Source organism: Coptis chinensis, chromosome 8 (assembly GCF_015680905.1).
Source record: "Coptis chinensis isolate HL-2020 chromosome 8, ASM1568090v1, whole genome shotgun sequence".
In the NCBI taxonomy this organism is placed as follows: Eukaryota; Viridiplantae; Streptophyta; class Magnoliopsida; order Ranunculales; family Ranunculaceae; genus Coptis; species Coptis chinensis.
In genome coordinates this window covers 65,220,268-65,240,896 of record NC_141463.1, presented here as the reverse complement: position 1 = coordinate 65,240,896, position 20,629 = coordinate 65,220,268, and the positions used below count along the sequence as shown (strand labels likewise).

The 20,629-nt window shown below is 36.9% G+C and overlaps 3 protein-coding genes across 4 annotated transcripts; 1 reads left to right on the top strand and 2 right to left on the bottom strand.

Annotated features, from left to right (window-relative positions):
* Window positions 1–7,047: 7,047 nt before the first annotated feature.
* On the top strand, window positions 7,048–17,788 carry LOC147482462 (ras-related protein RABC2a-like). 2 transcript variants are annotated; one of them, XM_086575357.1, is made up of 6 exons: window positions 7,048–7,326; window positions 8,131–8,199; window positions 9,793–9,858; window positions 11,653–11,774; window positions 12,259–12,387; window positions 13,896–14,264. In XM_086575357.1, exons 1-6 carry the CDS (start codon window positions 7,191–7,193, stop codon window positions 14,004–14,006), a joined length of 633 nt encoding a protein of 210 aa, XP_086431483.1. In that variant the 5' UTR covers window positions 7,048–7,190; the 3' UTR covers window positions 14,007–14,264. The 2 variants fall into 2 exon arrangements, with proteins under 2 accessions (XP_086431483.1, XP_086431482.1); XM_086575356.1 differs by lacking the exon at window positions 13,896–14,264 and adding an exon at window positions 17,309–17,788 and having other exon boundaries at window positions 7,056–7,326.
* LOC147482463 (chlorophyll a-b binding protein of LHCII type 1-like) lies at window positions 14,919–16,071 on the bottom strand. Its single transcript, XM_086575354.1, has one exon. It carries the CDS (start codon window positions 15,610–15,612, stop codon window positions 15,130–15,132), a length of 483 nt encoding a protein of 160 aa, XP_086431480.1. The 5' UTR covers window positions 15,613–16,071; the 3' UTR covers window positions 14,919–15,129.
* Window positions 17,789–18,001: 213 nt separating the features above from the next.
* Window positions 18,002–19,056, bottom strand: LOC147482461 (chlorophyll a-b binding protein, chloroplastic-like). The gene has a single exon (XM_086575353.1). The coding sequence runs from the start codon at window positions 18,972–18,974 to the stop codon at window positions 18,171–18,173; it is 804 nt and encodes a 267-aa protein (XP_086431479.1). The 5' UTR covers window positions 18,975–19,056; the 3' UTR covers window positions 18,002–18,170.
* Window positions 19,057–20,629: the final 1,573 nt, after the last annotated feature.

Below are 20,629 nucleotides of genomic sequence, written 5' to 3'. Positions count from 1 at the left end.
AACCAACCTTTTGTCGAGGGTAGATATGATTTGTCCTTGCAATATCTATCATAATTTCCTCATTTGGAGTGTTTTAAATTATCTTGACAGAGCCATCAAACATCTTGAACTTGGGATCTCATCATCTCTTGAAGGGACCTTTTTCGTTTTGACAGGTAAATATTAGTTTTTTTATTGAACACGATCTTATATGTAGCGGCTATTGAGGATGCACATTGAGGATGTACTTTGTATTCAAATATTTTCTTAAGCATTCAAATATTGAAGATGCACAGATCTTAGAGAAAGTTTAAAACTGCATATTCAAATATTTTCTTAAGCATATGTTACTTTGCATGGAATTAAGTTTGTGACAAAATTTATTAAGGTGTGTTCATGGTTAATTGATAAAGATGTCTATACCTAGAAAATGCCGATTCATAAGACCCTTTTAGGGCTTTAATCTCTTAATTGATTTCGGCCTACCTGGAGAATGAAATGCTAGCTAAACACGTTAGGGGTATCATACTCCTTTGAGGCTATGCTTAACCATATATAGAGAAGCCGACAGGGTGGCTGATAGTCTGCAGCAATATGTGCTAACAGCATGGAACTTATGTATTTTTGGACATCCCATTGGAAGGGTTGTAGTTGTCTTTGGTAAGGAATGATGCCACTAGCACCTACGTATTAGATAATTTTTCACTTATCTAATATGTGCTAACCCCATGCTTGCTTCTGGACAAAATTTTTGTTTTTGGAAATCATCTCATGGTTTATAAGGTAAACTGCAGGTATAGAGGTCCTTTTTCATTAAGACTCATGAAATATACCAACAAAAATTACAATAAGGTCTATAAATTTAGTAATCCTTATTGGTTATTCCAAGTCGCAAGTGGGAGAATATTATGGTAATAAACAAATTAAATTCTTATACATACATACTGTGTATTTGGAAAAATATATACTTATGAATATTTTTCATGTTTGTACTTAGGGCCCGTACCAACCTGGTAGTAAAGAGTGTGGGTATTACGTAATGAAGTTTATGAGAGAAATAATAGAAGCTTGTTCAGATAATTTTTTTGAAAATAAGGTATAATTCGTCATACACTAGTATTCTATATTTTGTGTTACTCTTCCTTTTTTAGTTATTATATACTTTTTGATTTTTGATCGTGCAGATGACAAATCTATCTCTCAAAGCTACATACACACAAGAGGAACTTGATGTTGTTCGACTTGAAATTTTTAGATTCATCCAAAGATAATGGAGTGTTTGAGCCAAGCGTCGAAGTCTTAGCTAGGTTTTGACCCATTCAGCTTAAGGTGTGGTGCTTGGTCTCCATTTTTTTTTTTTTTTTATTTTAGATAGAACAAATAGATTGCTTTTTTGATTGATGCAACAAGTTAGGTCATTATTATTTTGATAGAACAAGTAAATTTGGATGTTTCTTTCATTATTGATGACTCAAAAAAGTTCAAAACTCTTAGCAATTCAATATCTTCGTGTTGGATGTCTAAATTTATTTCTTTTGTTTGTGTTGCACTATGAATTATTCATTTGAGCAATGTGTTTTTAAATCCAGTGTGGATATATATGGTGAAAATGGGCAGGTTACAGGTTGAATGAATATGATTAGAATCAAATAATTAGGGGCTTTTATTTAAAAAAAAAAAAAAGACTATAAACCACGGTTTGTATCCAACCGTGGTATATATCATATTTATTTCCCACGGTTTGCAACATATAACCCACGGTTTGTATCCAACCGTGGTATATATCAGTTTATATAACCCACGGTTTGTATCCAACCGTGGTATATAAGAGATATTTCCCACGGTTCACATTGAATATAGCAGACATCGAATATAGCAGATTTTTCGGGCTATTAACCACGGTTTGTAAATTCTAATACCACTGTTTTACTAAAAACCGTGGTATATAAGAGATATTTTTCCCCACGGTTTTGTTAGAAGTATTTGTCACGGTGGTTGTTACCACGGTATGAAAACAGTGGCTAAAGGCTTTTTACCACTGTAAATAACAGTGGTATATGAGCTTTTTTGTAGTAGTGTTATATGAACCAAGGACCAAAATATCCTCGATATTTTTGAAATATCGCCGATATATTTAGGTTTTTGACGTACCCGATATGGATATATTTTGATATATCGAATGGATATATTGACACATTTTGTATTCGATATATATCAGATTTTCTGATATATTGTCTGATATATACAATATATATCCGATATATAGTTTACTTTGACCAATCTTTGACAAATTTTTATTAATATATCAATGATATTTCTGATATAATCGATGATATTTATGATATTTTTTGATATATTGACATACAAAACAAAAGTTTGATCGGTCAACAAAAGGAATATATCCACCGATATATCCGATATATATCAGTTTTTTGGGGTCCGATATATCGCCCGACGTACATCAAAATATTTGCCCTTGATATGAACTCCACTTAGTGACTCCAAAGTTACTCTACCACTAAATACAATGAATTAGAAGTTGATTTTTGATAGAGATGTTCTCCACACAATAGAGATCATCCTCACAAAAAATCAATTCATTTGAAGATGTACAACCTCATCAAAAATTGTTTAGAAAATTATGAAATTATTTAGCAGTCCAGATTTTTTTAATTTCATAATAACTTTTGACAAGATTAAATATATTCAATTGAGCTAATTTTTTGTAGGAGTGTTGTCTATCATATGTTGTCTCTCCACAAAAAAATTAGTCCCCAATTCATTTTGTAAGTCCACTTTTAGGAGTGGAGTAACTTTGCAGTTACTATAAGGTGGAGTTCATATAACCATCCCCATTAAGTAAATCAGACATGGAACAAGCTTTCCCAAAATTTTGTACAATGTTTAGTTTTTTGGAACCCAATTGCTGAAGGATAGAGATGCTTTCAAAGTTTCAACTGTTATCCAATTCCAATTTCAAAGTTACAGCTTTGAAATTTTGTAGAATGTGTAGTTGTTGGAACCCAAGAGCCGCAAGTCATTCCAATGCAATACGATTCGAATGGCAATTTCCGTAGTTCGTCCATTTAGTATCTACACTTAAATGGGAAATTGTGCATAAATTTGAATTTATCGTCCATTGGTAACTTAATGGTTCAAAAAACATAAAATTTATCGTCCGTTAACTAAATTATATAAGCTGCTATATAAGCCCTCACATTAGAACAAGTCCAATGGGACACTATATGGGATGCTAAAGACAAATATAGCACCCAAAACACAAAAATGTCATTCCAATGGGGCTGCTAAAAAGGTTTTAAATTTGGAAGGAGTCAAAAACCCAGCCAAAGTTAAGACCTTCGCTAGCAGCTACCATAAAAAGTTCTGGGAGACGGACGACATAATTTCTGCCGTCTATTGGTTATTTATGTACAGACGGTAGAAACTATGTTGTTCGTATCCCGTTTTAATTAAATGGACGGACGGTAGAAACTCTACCGTCTGTACCTGCCAGACACAAAAATTGACAAATCTCATTCTTCTTTTCATATACAAACTCACTCCACTTCATTCCATTCCAATCCATTTCGTTCATACAATAGAGACAACAATCCACACATATGATTCAACTAAACAAAATTCATTCATTAAACAAATATGATTCAATTCATTCATCTAAACAAAATCCATAAAAGTAAATCAAAACACACATAAAAAAAATTCTAAACTAATTTCTGCTCGAACCCTTGCCAGCTTGCTTCTTCTTTGATTTACTCGCTCGCCGTGATTCTCGCAATGTCAGTTCTAGCACATACGCTTCTAACTCCACGACTCTAACATGTGTCTTTTTCTTCTCTTTTCGCTCGACCACCAAATAATGATAGTATTCGTCAGTTGTTGTCACAAACGAATTGCGCATCCCATGCATCATTAGCTGTGACTCGGCATATCGCGCTCTAAGTGTAGCCTACAAAAAAAATCAATAACTTTAAGAAAATCATCATTATAAACCAAATATAATTCAAGTTTTAAAAGATAAACCAAATACTAACCTCATTTAGAGTGTCAAAATCCGGGACAAGGTTCGAAAGATAATTTTGATCAACATGAGGTATAGGTATGGCGACATGCATTCCCTGAGATGTAACTATGTCATAGCTCCATGGGTTATCCAGATCGGAAGGAGATGGAACAAAAGACTCGTAAGGACCTTAAGATGAAGAGTAAGGCTCAGCAGGGTGTGGGATACACAAATCACTTCTAATAACATTATGTCCTACAAAGTCCATGTTAGTAGGCAATATAGGACCCCTTGAAATGCGATTCCAGTAACTATCGTAGTCACCATTCACATCTAAATATATAGAAGCTTGTGGCTACAAGTCTTCATGCATTCTAAGATATGACCTCCACTGACTGGCTCTTCCCAATGGGCACATATTCTTCGGAGGAGGGTGTGGGATGAAAGGTGTCCCAACGATTTAGTGGCAACACCTATCGCCCAGGTACCACACGATGATACCTCCAAACTCAAAGATGATTCGGCGCATTGTAAGATTATACGAACGACGTATACGGTGAATCGCCTCACGTAACCAAACATCATCCATGGTATCTCCCTCCACATCATCAACATTTAATTCCATATATCGAGTATGAAACCATGGTGTCCACTGTATCGCCAATGCCGACCTAGTCTCGAGTTGGTTATGATCTAAGTGAATGTTGTGGTGTCCTTGACTAGTTCGACAATCTTTAAAGTCATTCATCCATGCTCTAATCCGTGGGACGATATTACGGTCCATGTTCGGTCTCAGAAGAGGAGCCATGGTAGGTACGTACTCATGCTACCAATACTATCATAAAAACAAATATCAAAATCAAACTTGTACGTAATTTAAAAATTATAATACTATCATAAAGTTATAATACTAAAAATTTAAAACTTACTTGTAAAAGAGGGGTGAAGCCACCACATTGACCATCCATAACATTAGTTGTGACTCGGCATGCTTGATCCAACGTGTAAATCAAAGCTCCAAACATAGCACCACCCCAATCATACTGATGCATGTAATCTAACTAAACCAAACACTCTATCCAACCTAATCTCAGTGAACTATCACCCATGGGGAAGAAATACTGTATGAAAGTAAAAATAGAATGCTCTCAAATATCTCTCCCGATTTGTACTCGGGCACCAACCTTTGTCACTCTCTTTCGTCTTCTCCATGAACTCATTTACAAAAAGGGAGGGTTTGATACCCCTTTTAGCCCAATGCTCTGGCTTTATATTTGGCCATTTTTGCTGTGCATAATCAAAAGCCACGAACCGACCTTCTCCAAACGTAACGGTCTTTCATCTTTCTACGCTCATTCCCATGAGCATAGTAACATCCATTGGAGTGATGCCTATCTCGCCTTGTGGAAAGTGAAAAGTGTGAGGTTGTGTCCCACCACCGCTCGATCAAACCGTATATCAAACCACGGTCGGCGTTTTGATAACCACATCGAAATAATGACCCAAACAGAGATTGTAAAATTTCATTTCTTATGCCTTCAAAACAATCTCCTTTGGCAACCATTATCTTCCACCACTTGTTCACGGATGCCCAATAATACCGCAATTTCATCTCCCCCCCCCCTCCCTAAATATTTATTCATTAAAATTAAAGAAAATACAAATGATGATGTTAAAGAAATCAAATTTAACAATCAAATACTTACCATATTTACACGATGAGAGATGTGAGTTTCAGGGTTTCTAGCTAATGTAGCATGTGTTAGTGGATCGACTGGGTCCGGAAAATCAATTACTGGAGGGTTTTGCAAATTATAGACTTCATCGACGTTTTCATCCTCATCGTCGTTTAGCACTGACGTCGACTCTTGTGTCAATCTACTAACTGATTTTCGACCGAAAAATTGTTTACCCTTGTTACTCATTTTGCGTGGCACTTGCAATTCAATCAACAATATCCATTTTATAACTTGAATTTAAACAAAATGCACAATTTCAAACTAACATTCATCAATTCCAACATTCTAATTCAATTCAATTCTAAAATCAACATTGAATTCAATTCTAAAATCGAATTTGCAATTCTAATTCAATTCAATTCTAAAATCAACATTCAATTCAATTCTAAAATCGAATTTGCAATTCTAATTCAATTCAATCACAATTCAATTCTAAAATCAACATTCAATTCAATTCTAAAATCGACAATTCAATCACAATTTAATTCAATTCTAAAATCACCATTCAATTCAATTTTAAAATCAATTCAATCACAATTAACATTTCTAAAATTGAATTTAAATAGGAGAGAGTGAAACTTACGAGTATTGAGAACAAAAAGGAGTGAATTGAGGAATGAAGAAGTGAATTGTTTTTGTTTTTGGTTTTTGGGAGTGAGGAGAGAAAAGGAGTGAGGGATTGAGGAATTGAAGGAGTGAATTGAGAAGGAATTCGTGCGTTATAGCGTCAGGAGTGTACAGTTTATGCCGTCTGTTGTAATTTAACGTACAGACTGCAGAATTTTTGTCGTCCGTATCCCGAACTTAACAACTGCTAAAAGTCCCATTGAACTGGTTTTTCGAATTTGGGCTGCCAAATTTAGCTGGGACTGCTAAAGAGCCTATGCGTCACCTTTTAGCAGCCCATTATAGCTGCTCCCCATCCACATTGGACTTGCTATTAAGCTCACATTGGAATCATTTTTTTGGGGTTTGGGGTGCTATTGTGCTATATATTCCTTTCTTCTAAAAAAAAGCCCGTATAGCACCCATTGGACCTGCTCTTTGCAGTCGCAACTCGCAACTGGTACAAGTCCCAAAGCCAGTCAACATCAGAGGAATTGTTGTATTTGTCGGCTGTTTGGAATCAAACTAGATTTTAGTTGAAAGCGACCTTAAAAAGCAGCAAAAGAATACGTTTGTCACACGGAGCGAGAAGAGTTCACATTTCCTTGTCCTCTTTACAATGGATAAAGAGATGCCGCCTTCTTTTTTACATTCTTTTTCGTTTTCTTTTCTTCTCCACCACCTTTCGAACCCAACCCCACCACCCCACCTCGAAAACCATTTACTTTTTCTCTCCTTTCATGACTTCATATATATATATATATATTCTCTCTCTCTCTCTCTCTCTTCTTGTTATACACTTTTTACATTGGAACTAACGAAGAAGAAAAGAGAAAGAAAGAGTTATGGGTTCGGGACATGGGAACAACTATGATTACTCGTTCAAGATATTGTTGATTGGTGATTCTAGTGTTGGGAAGAGTAGTCTTCTTCTCAGTTTCATTTCTAACTCTGTTGATGATAATCTCTCCCCTACAATTGGTATGGTTTTTTTTTGTCCCCTCTCATTTTAGATGTCTGTGTTGTGATTCTAATAATTAACTTCAAAGTTTGTACTGAAAAATTTACTAGTCTAGTGGAAAATGGTTAAAAAGAGAAGAGTTCAAGGTTGGTTCTTGTATCTTTTTGATGATTAATACAACTTGTTAAGCCACAAACGACTTTGCGATTATTTTTGGATACTGCATTAATGTTTTTAGGGACATGATTTAAGTTTTATCTATCTTAAATAATACATAAGGTCCTCTTGTTATCTATATTTAACCATGAAGGAATTCAAATGATCAAGGAAAAACTTGAGGCAAAACAAATGCTTAATAACCCTGCTTCTTTGCAAATAGGTCCAAAATCTATCCAACAAAATTGTTCCTCTGCTTTCGAAACAAGTCCTATACGTTCATTGTGCTTTAGTGCCTAATGGAGCTGGGGATGTCAATGTATGTAAAGAGAAGTAGTTCAGCATTATTTGACACCTTGTTACTTTCTGTTGAGACCTCGAAGGGTGCCCAAAGCCATTTTGGCCTGGAAGTGCACCTGTTATAGTGCTAAGGTTATTCTTAGCGAACCCTTAGTGTGATCATTTTTCATCTGGATACACAGTACACACAGAAAACTCCTTTGAAAATCTGTCATATAGTTGGTTTGTATGCATTTTCACTATGATTCGTTAGCTGCTTCCATGGATTAATATGTGATTGCTTTCCTATGCTGTATTGAAACACAGGGCTTTCATTTTTCTTTTTGCATCATATACTGATTTCTTACATTTTTATCAACCATGTCCAGGTGTGGATTTCAAGATTAAACTGCTCACTGTTGGTGAGAAGAAATTGAAGCTTACAATTTGGGACACTGGTAAGTTGTGGCAATGGTCAACTATCATATGATTACTAGAAATACATATATAAATCCATTATCTATTGTTTGCATCAATTTCATTACTGTTTTCAGTAAGTAGAGAATCATACATGTGGCTGGCAGCCCTGGCAAGGATTTTAACCACAAAATCTTGTTAATAGGGGTTTTAGGAAATGAAAGTAAATATTTGTTTATTTTGTGCCTGATGGTGAGTCAGTAAACCATACTCTCCTCACTATCTTTTACTGTGGTGCATTTCGTATTCGTTTGTGTATTTATGAGTTATATATAGTGGGTATCTCCTGGTTCTATTGGAAGAGCATACTACTCCATAAGTTTTCAAAGAGTGCATTCCTTGAATGAGAGCTCGAGCTGGAGGTACCTCCCCCGCTCAACACTTTAAAGTCCTTTAGGGTGTGTTTTTCTGGACAGAAAGTGAGAACAGAAGACATTATAAAGATGTGAGGTCAATCCTCAACTGATCATCTCAAGCAAGGGGGTTTTGTTTCTTTGTTTAGTTCAGGAGTTTCAGATCCTTCCTTTTGGTCTGTTTTTAGATGACTTGGGGGTCTATCGTGCAAGGCTGTCTTAAAAGAAGGAAATAGCCCTCTGCATAACCACTAAGAAATCCCGACTAGGCTGATATTCCTTAGCCCATTCATCATTTTCTGTTCTACATCTTGCTCCCGTATAAAACCATACCATAAAATATTAGAATCCCACTTCCACATAAAATCTTCTACTTGGAGCTGCCTAAATGCTGAATTTCCAACCGCCCATTCAGAAAGGAATTATTTGAAATCGAGGATGATGTGATGTAGGTCCTTTTTTTCATGCCTAAACATCCACTAGTTTTTTCCTTCCAAAAACCTGAAATAATAGCTTTTGGAATGTGTTCCGCTAACTATGAATGAAGCACATTCCTAAAGCAACAAAACAAATAGATCCTAGAACATAAAATAAAATTAGCACTTACTGGATTAACTATCAATGGAGTCTATCCCCCCTCTCCCTCACCTTGCTTCTCTTTTATTTATAGTTCCTAGCATAAGCATTGATTCCGAACTTCATTAGACGGAAGGCCTCTTACGGTGCCAGCTCAATGTCGGGAACAGAGTGGAAGGAGAGGTGGACTGTGTTTGATGCATGGAGTCTTCCTTGAGGATGGGGTCCTTATGGACGCTGTAGCTGCCAGAATGTGAAGGGACTTGATGAATGCTGGACTTCCCACTTCCATTCATTGAGTTGCTTTCAGCTGATGGATAGTGGTGAATATTGTCTTTCTTGGTAGGTGGATACTAGATAGGTTCGCATGGTTGAAGAGAAGTAGAGATCTTAGGATAAGGTGTTGGTAGATGATGATGACGATGATGATGTTGTCTTCTCTGTGTAAAACATAGTATATTTTTTCATAATCATTATTGGCGTTTTGTATTTTTCTTTTTTCCCACTGAATTTTATGTGTTTTTAGAACTTTCCTATCACTCCTTTCCTATTACTTCCTTTTTCCTTAAAGTGTGAAGAATATTTCAAAATTAATCCTGCACTGACGTATTTTATTGATCCAGTGAACCTTGATTTCTTTTGCAGCTGGACAGGAAAGATTTAGAACTTTAACAAGCTCTTACTATAGAGGTGCACAGGGGATCATTCTTGGTATGTAGTTTTATGTATTGTGAAGTCATATCTCATATGCTTTTTTTTAATTGGGTTTGGCAGCAAGTAGGTTATTGAACACATAGGTCTTGCAACATAGCTATGTCTCAAATTCTGCTTCTGAAGTTAAGCAGCGGATTTGATACCGTAACAGTTATATGATATTTAACAGATACCGGAATGCATTACAGTATGTATAACCTGGATCGTTGAACAGAGACACTAAAAGACATTTTTTTTTGTTATTATATATTTTTCAGTTTTTCTGTTACTTCACGCATCCTTTTTGTTTTGACTTAGCTCTGATGCATTATACATGTTATTCATATGGAGGCTTCTAGCCATCCTTTAGCTCATTTTAGGTCAGTACTCATGCTCAAGTGTGTTGCTGGAAACAATTACCCATTATTGAGATACACGCAATGTTGCAAGCCAAAACTCTTTCTGTCAATATTTTTGGAGAAATTCCTCTCTCTCTCTCTCTCTCTCTCTCTCTCTACCAACTCTTTTATGGTTAGTTTTACTGTTGTTGAAGACAACTCTTTCTGTCAAGATTTTTGGAGAAATTCCTCTCTCTCTCTCTCTACCAACTCTTTTATGGTTAGTTTTACTGTTGTTGAAGACAACAATGGTTGAAAAATAGTTGGGTCAGAAAGAAAATCTCTTGAATTTCCGCACGGCGGTGCTTAGCTTTATTGTGTGTTTGACTGATAGGGAACTTTCCACACAAGTAAATGTCCCCCGGTGTGTTTGGGGGGGGGGGAGATGATGATGAGGGGATTAAAAAAAAAAAAAGGAAAAAAACAGAAATGCTATCTGTTGAAGAAATTTTTTTCCAGCATTATTTCTCATTATCTAAACACTATTATATTGTTGATTGCAACTCTTGCTTTCCCAAATAATTTTTCTTATAGAAAATATATTTTCAACAACAAGTACCTATTAAAGAAACACACAATTATATAATTCATTGTAAATCTCAATTTCAAAGTACTTTTTGCATGGTCTCTTATGTATGCCCGTACAATTTTCTTTTTGGAAACTTTCCTCTGAGACTTTGGAAGCTGTAAGTAATCTTGGCTCCTTTAATTCCTTTGTTCTGTTTTGTGGTTTGATAGATATATCAAAATTGTCTGAACGCTTGCAAAGGGAGAATAAACCACCCTCTCTTTTGTTCCTTGTCTTTGATTGATGTTTGAAGTTTCAGTGTTCTTCTTCCATTTTCTTTGTATTCTTCTTCTTCTTCTTATTCATCCTTCTCTTTTGCTTTTCTTCTTTGATTGATTTTTCTTATTCATTTCGATACGAAAAGCTATTGAAACATCAGTGGATGGCAGTTTTATTTTGGATGGTAAGAGTAAGCATTCTTCATACATAGACTTTAGTGACCTTATAAATTATAGTTTGAGATGACTAGACCCAAGTTTCTCTAGTTTGAAGTTTGAACCTTTCAAACTAACTGATAACATGAAGAATCCATCTTACTTTCAGTCTGGTAAACCTCTATATTTAATTCTGCACTATTGGAAAGTATAAGCTGTTAATATTCTGTAAATGTTACACCGTTCCCCAGAATGTTGAATAACGATGCCACTTTTAAGAAAACATTAGAAGTCTCCTGCTGTATATCACAGTACATATCCTTTCCGTATCCGCTTTGCTCCCCCTTGCTCTACCTCCCCCCATGCGTGCTAGTCTCTACCTTACGTATGTTTAAGTGTTTAACATTTCTGGTTCAGATAGGATTTCTTAATTTGTATGTGTGGTAGTGATTCAGCTTATTTCTCCTTTCAGTTTATGATGTCACAAGGCGAGAAACATTTACCAACTTATCAGATATTTGGGCAAGGGAAGTGGAGCTCTACTCAACTAACCCTGATTGTATCAAGATGCTTGTCGGCAATAAAGTTGATAAGGCCAGTTACTCTTATCTATCTCTTAGCTTTCTATCCATTAAGCAGCTTATGAGAAGAAGTTTTACTCATAATGATGCTGATACTGGTCTGCACCAAATGAAGTTCCCACGTAATTAATTCATACATAGATCATACTTTAAACACCGATCTCTGCTAATCTTTGAGATTATTCTCATTAACAGAATTTGGATTTCAACATTAATGCAATCCTTATGTTCAGTAATGTTCAACAAAATATTTTAAAAATAAACACTTTTAGAGGTTTGAAAGCTTCTTTGTAGTTTTGCAATTTGCTCTTACTCCAATCTCCAGCTGAAAAAAACACTTCTTTACTCCTAGCGTGCTTGTGAGAGAATCAAGTTCAACTATTTCTAGAGATGGTATATAACATAGGTGTTTTCTGTAGAGTTTTATTCGTCACTCAGTTATGCTAGTAGTAGAAAAGAATGCGGCCCTCTTCTTACTGAGACATGATGCTTTTCAGGATAGTGAAAGGGATGTAACAAGGGAAGAGGGTATTGCTCTTGCAAAAGAGTGTGGATGTTTATTTCTAGAAAGTAGTGCTAAAACCCGAGAAAATGTGCAGCAGTGCTTTGAAGAGCTTGCATCAAAGGTACGCATTCTGCAAAACCACACACCTCTTTTCAAATGTAGTATGGTACTTTTAAGGTACTTTACTAATTTATTGCATATACAATACAGTTCCCTACTGGTTATGTTAATAATGATATATGTTAATATTACAAAGTTGTCATCTTTGCTTTTATTTAATATCTATATATTGTTGTTTTTTTTGTTTTTCCACCATGTATATTTATCGTATTGAACATAAATTACAAGAATCGGTCATGAGGATATAAATCTACACAATATGATATGGTTGGTCTACAACTTAAGCATATATCATATTCAGACTCGTGAAAAGAAGAAATTGGATAAATCAATTGTGTAGAGCAGTGTCGTTGGACCAAAGAATGGCTTTATGCCGTTCAACTCTAGAGTATGTCAAGATGTCACTTGTCCTCAGGGTGCATGCTAAAATAGGACACTAACAGTTTCTTTAACAGAACAATCCGGGCAACAAAGAGCATTGTCTCTGGGTCAGTATTAAACAGGAAAAACGGCAACAAAAATAAAGAACATTACAGGAATATGTGATTGCCATATTGTCGAGTAAATCTGTAAATTTATCTTTTTATTCTTGTATTTTATTGATAAGTTCAACCCGAAAAAAAAAACGATTTTATTCATTAAAGTTTGTTCAATTCCTAGTTCTTTTCTTGACAAAATGGTAAATCCAGATTTCTTATTTTCAGTGCTATTTTAAGTATTTAATGTGACAGACTTTTCGGATATCTAATTTTGAGAAGAGCAGTAGCATATAGGCGTTCAAATATTTTAACAACCCATAATAACACATTCTTCTTGAACTGGAAAAATCGGATATTATTTTTTTGTTTATTTTTTATTTTATTTTTTCCGAATATAAATCAGAAAACTGAATCAAAATGAGTAGCAAGTCCTGAGGTAGAAATGATCGAGTAATGGTATTTGCTTGGACAAGTGACGTTTCAACAAAAAAGATCAAGTTGCTTGAACTTTGTTCATGTTGAGTAGGTGGTCCCAGTCACTCCTACAGCTATGGCCACCTAGGCAAATTACATGTGTGTGATGCCTGTTGAAAACTAGTCTCTGATCATATTCATTACTTTAACTACCTACTGCGAATTGTCAAATTATGTAGACCTAGTGAATCTTCATGGGTGTCCTTGAGTCAATAACATCCCTTGAGAAGTCTACTAGCTCCAATGTCAAACACAAAGTTACGATGTGGCACTAAATCCGCCCGCATCGTGTTGATTGGGAAAAGTATGATAAAAACTGGTACAATACATAAACATCCACACAAATCGATTTATAAGTACCCAAGCAAACACATCTGCATTTGTCACAGGAAAATCTGAACTTTGTTGCCAGCTCCTCCACTTTGTTTTTTCTAGCTAGATCTTGGTGGTTAACTTCATATGTGATGCCTTTGGCATTCGTGGGGTGATAATTTATCTGCAGACTGATGTGGTTTGCTTTATACTGGCTCACTAACATAGCACGGTATGTACACAGATACTGGAGGTTCCAAATCTTTTGAATGAGGATTATAATCTTACGAAGAGGAACATACTGGAAGAGAAACGTGAATACCATGCACCCCCTAGTGGTGGATGTTGCTCTTAAAAATATGTAGCGTAAGGCCTCAGCACAAACAATATACATATAGAATTAAAGAACTCAGACAGCAGGTTCAGGAACTATGTCAAGCCAGAAACTTATGGTTCGCCCCCTTCAACGAAAAGGAAAAATAACACTTGGTGCATTTTAAGGGAAAATTGTTTCTCCTAATATTGATCATTTTGTAAAATCCTTTGTTTTACACATTGGATCAATTTCCCTCACTATTGATGAATAGTTGAATACACTAGAAGTTGTGTGAAAGGGCTCATTTGGATTTTATGTACTCAGAATGTTTCTGTTACTAAAAGAGTAAACATGGTCTACAAGAGTTTTATATACTCGGACTAGGGCAGGGATCGGGTCGGATATGGCTATATCCGAATCCGAACGCGAACCCGATTATATCCTACTAACCCGATCGGATAACACTAAAAATTCAAAAAAAAAAACCCAAAAAATATATCCGAACCCGAATCCGAATCCGACAGACCCGAACCCGAACCCGAATAAGTAAACGAATATAAAAATCAACCCGACCTATTCGGGTTCGGGTCGGGTCGGATTCGGGTCAAACCCGATCCGATTCCCTGCCCTAACTCGGACCTGAAAATTCATTAAGTTATCTGTCTTCGGTTCTAAACTGAACCTGTGTGTCTTTATTCAGTAGTTGAAGATACAGCTTGTTATTGGTGAGTAAAACTTCTCCAGGCAATCTGTGTCGCTCTTATCATTAGACCTTCACAATGAGCTCGGTTAGGCTGTTGATAAAAACTTCAGATATCTGTTAATCTGGAACACTAAAAATCATTATTAAGTAATTCATTCAACTACAAAATTTTAAACTTATCTGAGAACCTGCATATATGATGTACTGAGAAGGAATATTTTTATGAACCAGCCAAATATATCAAACAGTAAAAACAATAAAAGATACATTCATATATCACATTGCAACAATTTACACTTGCCGAGCAACGTATGTACTCAAATAATTCCTGGTAAATTTGTTAGGCAGGAATAGAAACCCGGAATCTCAGAAAAACAAAAACAAAAACAAAAACAAGAAAGAACAAGAAAGATAAATGTCAAGCTGTTGAGGTGAGCCAGATTCAATCACTCAGCTAATTTACTTGCCGGGTACAAAGTTTGTGGCAAAGGCCCAAGCATTGTTGTTAACAGGGTCGGCGAGGTGGTCAGCCAGGTTCTCGATTGGGCCCTTGCCAGTCACAATTGCCTGAACAAAGAATCCGAACATGGAGAACATAGCCAATCTTCCATTCTTAAGTTCCTTCACCCTGAGTTCAGAGAATGCCTCTGGATCATCAGCAAGTCCAAGTGGGTCGAAGCTCCCACCAGGGTATAGTGGATCAACCACCTCGCCCAACGGTCCACCAGCAACACGGTATCCCTCAACAGCACCCATCAATATGACTTGGGTTGCCCAAATCGCTAAAATGCTCTGCGCATGGACCAAGCTTGGGTTGCCCAAGTAGTCCAATCCACCCTCACTAAATATTTGTGCACCGGCCTTGAACCAAACTGCCTCACCAAACGTGACTCCATTACGTGAAAGAAGCTCAGGGAAGACGCACCCAAGAGCTCCAAGCATCGCCCACCTAGAGTGAATAACCTCGTGTTCACGGTTCTTTGCGAATGTCTCTGGGTCTGCTGAGAGTCCAGCAGTGTCTCAGCCATAGTCACCAGGGAATTCTCCAGTGAGATATGATGGAGACTCGCCAGAGAAAGGTCCCAAATACTTGACGCGGTCGGGACCATACCATGGGCTAGATGATGATACGGACTTGGACTTGCCTACAGTTTTTCGCATGGTGACTCCCCCTTCACCAAGGAGCTCTGAGGTTGATGGAGTGAGCTTCAGTGACTTCCCTGCTAGAGAGGGAGAAGAGAGAGCCATTGTAGAAGCAGACATTGAAAAGTGTAGGTATAAGATTACAAGAAAGATTAAGGTGAACTAAAGATTTGAATTATTGTTGGACTGAAGAAGAGTGTTATGAGGATGTATATATAGGTAGGGATACTATGTGATGTAGAGAAAGAAACAAAATGTAATTATCCATGGAAATCTAGACATCTTGGGATATCTGTGGAAATGTAGATTACTTATAACATTAGTGGAGGGAGTTGAAGAGAAATTGGCTGGTGGAGAGTCTGCCACATTGGATACACGTCAGATTCTCTAAGCAAGCCCATTGTATGCTTTAATATATTTTATAGTATATTATTTACGTGGGTGTCTAAGAATTTGTTATTTTGAAATGAAAATAATTTTGGAAGTCATACAAAATCATTTATTGCAAGTACAATTCTTCATTTTTCCGATGAAGAGAAGTCAAATACCCCTGTTATCTTTGTTATACAAACTACTGTTGAAATCACTCCAGGTTTGTGTAGAGTTTAGTAGTTGGCCAGTCCTTTGTGAACTGAGCTACCACTTTAAAGAGTTGCACTGACGCAGTTATTCATTAATTGAATTCGATTTAATCAAATTTGACATGCTATCAGCCAAGGATAACGCTTATGGTTTCTAATTACTTTTGAAGCTAACATCTGTGTTCCTTCTATCTCATATGTAGTTCATATTCAATTTGTCATGACTACAGAAATACTACGAGATTGTTTGAAGCGTACAAAAACATTAGAATGGTTTAGGCTGCCCACATGCTATATTGCTATGATCTTAATGCACTATTTCCTATATATCTTCATCGTATTTAGTCTCACCATCTTCTCATGACTATAATGGAGTCGCCCGGAAATTAAAAGTTAGCATTACATAGTGTCTTTGAAGCCATTAGTAGTGTCTTATCTGTTTCATATTGTGCACATCTTGATCTGTTGTTCAATTGGACGCATATAATTTACTTTCAAACATGTGCACAACTTCTTTTGCTCCAATGTTTCATCTTCGATGATATATTATCTTCTCATCTTACTTATTGCAAATCCTTTGCAAAAACTTACATTACTCTGTAGACTTATAATAACTCCACGTGATCGACTTATCTTTCAACGGGTAAAATGATAAAAGTTGAGATATATGTTCAACTCATTGTTGCAAGCCCCTATTTACTTATCAGCAAACACCAACTCTTACACCAAACATACCTGCATTTACCACAGTAAAGTCTGATCTTTGTTTTGCGAGCTTGTCCCCCCCTTTTCTTTTCTATCTATATCATGGAGACTACCTTTTTATATAGAGGCCCTTGGGTTCATAGGGTGATTATATATTGCAGACTGATGTAGTTTGTACTGCTTCACTGACATACTTTGTACTCACACAGATACTGGAGGTTCCTAGTCTACTGGAAGAGGGATCTATCCTCATGAAGAGGAACATTCTGAAACAGAAACAAGAATACCAGGCACCTCCTAGTGGTGGATGCTGCACATAAATTTATAGCAAAAGGACTCAGCAGAAAGCCACAACATACATACAGAATCAAAGAACTCATGCTCAGCAGATTGAGCAACTATGTCCAGCCAGCTAACCACAAAATTGGAATTGATAGAATGATCCCGCCCAACCAAAAAAGGAAATTACATTATTTTGTTTCTCTTGGTCCATGTCGGGAAAATTGTTGCTCATAATATGTTTCTTACTTTGTAAAAATCCTCTGGTCCTCAAGTGTTCAGTACCCAACATTCTTTTATAAATGTCCGAAGAATCGGGTTAAACCTCCTTGTAAGGAAGTTATGTACTGGCAATATTTCTGTAATTAGACTTCTTATGGTGCTATGTTCTAACAAGAACTTTATATGCTTGGAACAGACGGTTTATGGAGACAGATGTTCTCTCCGTTTTTGAGTTTATACAGAACCTACATGTCTTTATGGTGAAAATTATTTCGCAGGCCTTCTCAAAGAGCTCGATCAGGTTACATATGAAATACGGCAGAGATTGACGACAGAATCCTACACACTCGACAACGTGTCTATGGTGCAATGAGTAGTAATAATCTTGAACCAACCAAACATTTGAAACAAACAATTGAAGATAAATCACATTACATAATTTCACATTTGCCGAAGACATATGTACTCAAAAGTAACATGTAGGGGAGGAAAAGAAACCGGAAGTCTCTATAAGAAAAACCAAACAAGAAAAATAGATGTTGATGAGTCAAATTCAATCAGTCAGTTCATTTACTTGCCGGGTACAAAGTTTGTGGCAAAGGCCCAAGCATTGTTGTTAACAGGGTCGGCGAGGTGGTCAGCCAGGTTCTCGATTGGGCCCTTGCCAGTCACAATTGCCTGAACAAAGAATCCGAACATGGAGAACATAGCCAATCTTCCATTCTTAAGTTCCTTCACCTTGAGTTCAGAGAATGCCTCGGGATCATCAGCAAGTCCAAGTGGGTCGAAGCTCCCACCAGGGTATAGTGGATCAACCACCTCGCCCAACGGTCCACCAGCAACACGGTATCCCTCAACAGCACCCATCAATATGACTTGTGTTGCCCAAATCGCTAAAATGCTCTGCGCATGGACCAAGCTTGGGTTGCCCAAGTAGTCCAATCCACCCTCACTAAATATTTGCGCACCGGCCTTGAACCAAACTGCCTCACCAAACTTGACTCCATTACGTGAAAGAAGCTCAGGGAAGACGCACCCAAGAGCTCCAAGCATCGCCCACCTAGAGTGAATAACCTCGAGTTCACGGTTCTTTGCGAATGTCTCTGGGTCTGCTGAGAGTCCGGCAGTGTCCCAGCCATAGTCACCAGGGAATTCTCCAGTGAGATATGATGGAGACTCGCCAGAGAAAGGTCCCAAATACTTGACGCGGTCGGGACCATACCATGGGCTAGATGATGATACGGACTTGGACTTGCCTACAGTTTTTCGCATGGTGACTCTCCCTTCACCAAGGAGCTCTGAGGTGGATGGAGCAAGCCTCAATGATTTCCCTGCTAGAGAGGGAGAAGAGAGAGCCATTGTAGAAGCAGCCATTGGGGGACTGTTAGGAATAAAGCTACAAGAATGATTAAAGGTAACTAGAGAAATGAGGTGCTGTTGGGTTGAGAAGAGTGTTATGAGGATGTATATATAGGTAGAGAAGAGAAGTGACGTGGGAAGGAAACAAAATGTAATTATCCATGGAAATCCAGACATCATGTAACATCCATGCAAATTTAGACATCTTACAAGTTAAAACATTAGTGGAGAGAGTTGAAGAGCAATTCTCTGGTGGCTGTGCATGTGCCACATTGGATTGATATCAGATTCGCTCAGTTTGCCTATCCTATGCTTTAATATATTTTCCAATATCCTGTATTACTATTGTCGTGTATCTCTTCGATTTGTAACTATTTGGGAGAGAACTTAGGTAAGTCACCATTAATTGTTCTGATATGTGTCCCAATCAATCAACATAAACATTCAGTTAGAACATATTAGAAAGAAAAAGAAAAGGTGTGTGTAGCCTATGCTTGAATTGGCTACCATAAGGTCTTTCAGAATTAGACTATCCTGATGCAACCAGAGAGATGCCGAAGCGTGTGCGGTGTTGAAGGCAAAGTGTGGGTAGAACCGTAGAACGTACATTTTGCATCTGAGTGATGCCCTGTTGCCTATAGGCTATATAACTGCAGGATTTAAGATTCATGTGCAGGTTGGAGGCCCCAGGAAATTATTAGGAATATACAACTTAATTGTATTTACTATTTACTAATTACCAAACTATACAAATCTTTTGTCTTGTAAGTGTTTTGTACTTCTTAATTAAATCCGAGCCTAGTGTAGATACACTATGTCCTTAAGACAGATTTTCCTCCTCATGATGCTTGAAGGTTGATGGGAAACTGTCTCCGAAGATAGAACGGATTTCCTTCTATAGAAAGCTAGCACTTCAATTCTATAGAATCAGCGAACACAATATAGTACTAGCCACGCTGCCCCCCCTATGGCCGAGCTTGTTAATTTGACTTGTGAGGTTTAATATCTAATGAAATAAAGAGCAAGCATTTTCCTATTAGACAACAATTCGTTATGCAAGGCTAACATGCAGCTCTTGAACTTGAACAAATATACCCACAACAATCATTTCTCTAAGAAATTCTAAATACTAACTAATATGTACAATTCAAATTATATCGCCACGTCTTTGAGTTACTACCTCCAAAGTTCAAACGATCCAACCATACGTGAGCACAAATCCGATTCTCTCAATGAAGTCACAGTAAATATTGTTTTTTATTTTACTCTACTAATAGAGCATGTTTATGTTCATCTAGCTCCAGGATTGAGAAGTCCTAGTACATGTATCATTCATCCTCCATAAATCAATCCTTTCCACCACTTAGTCAAGCTCCAGTAGTACAATTCATCTAAACTTTTTGCCTTATCAAATAAGATTTCAGTTATATCTCCTTCAAAATCATTACTTACAAAGAATCGCCGGGCTTTCCTATCATAAACTTTCATAATCGTCGTCAGAGAATGAAATTGTATCGTCCAAACCCAACTCCTATCCATGCTCACATCTCGAAAGTCACTGGTAATTAGATTGACATGCTTCCTGAGACACCTGAAATAAAAAAGACATTTTTCGTTATTAGATTAATACTCAAAACACTTAGGATCCTAAACTGAAACTGAGTGGGTAG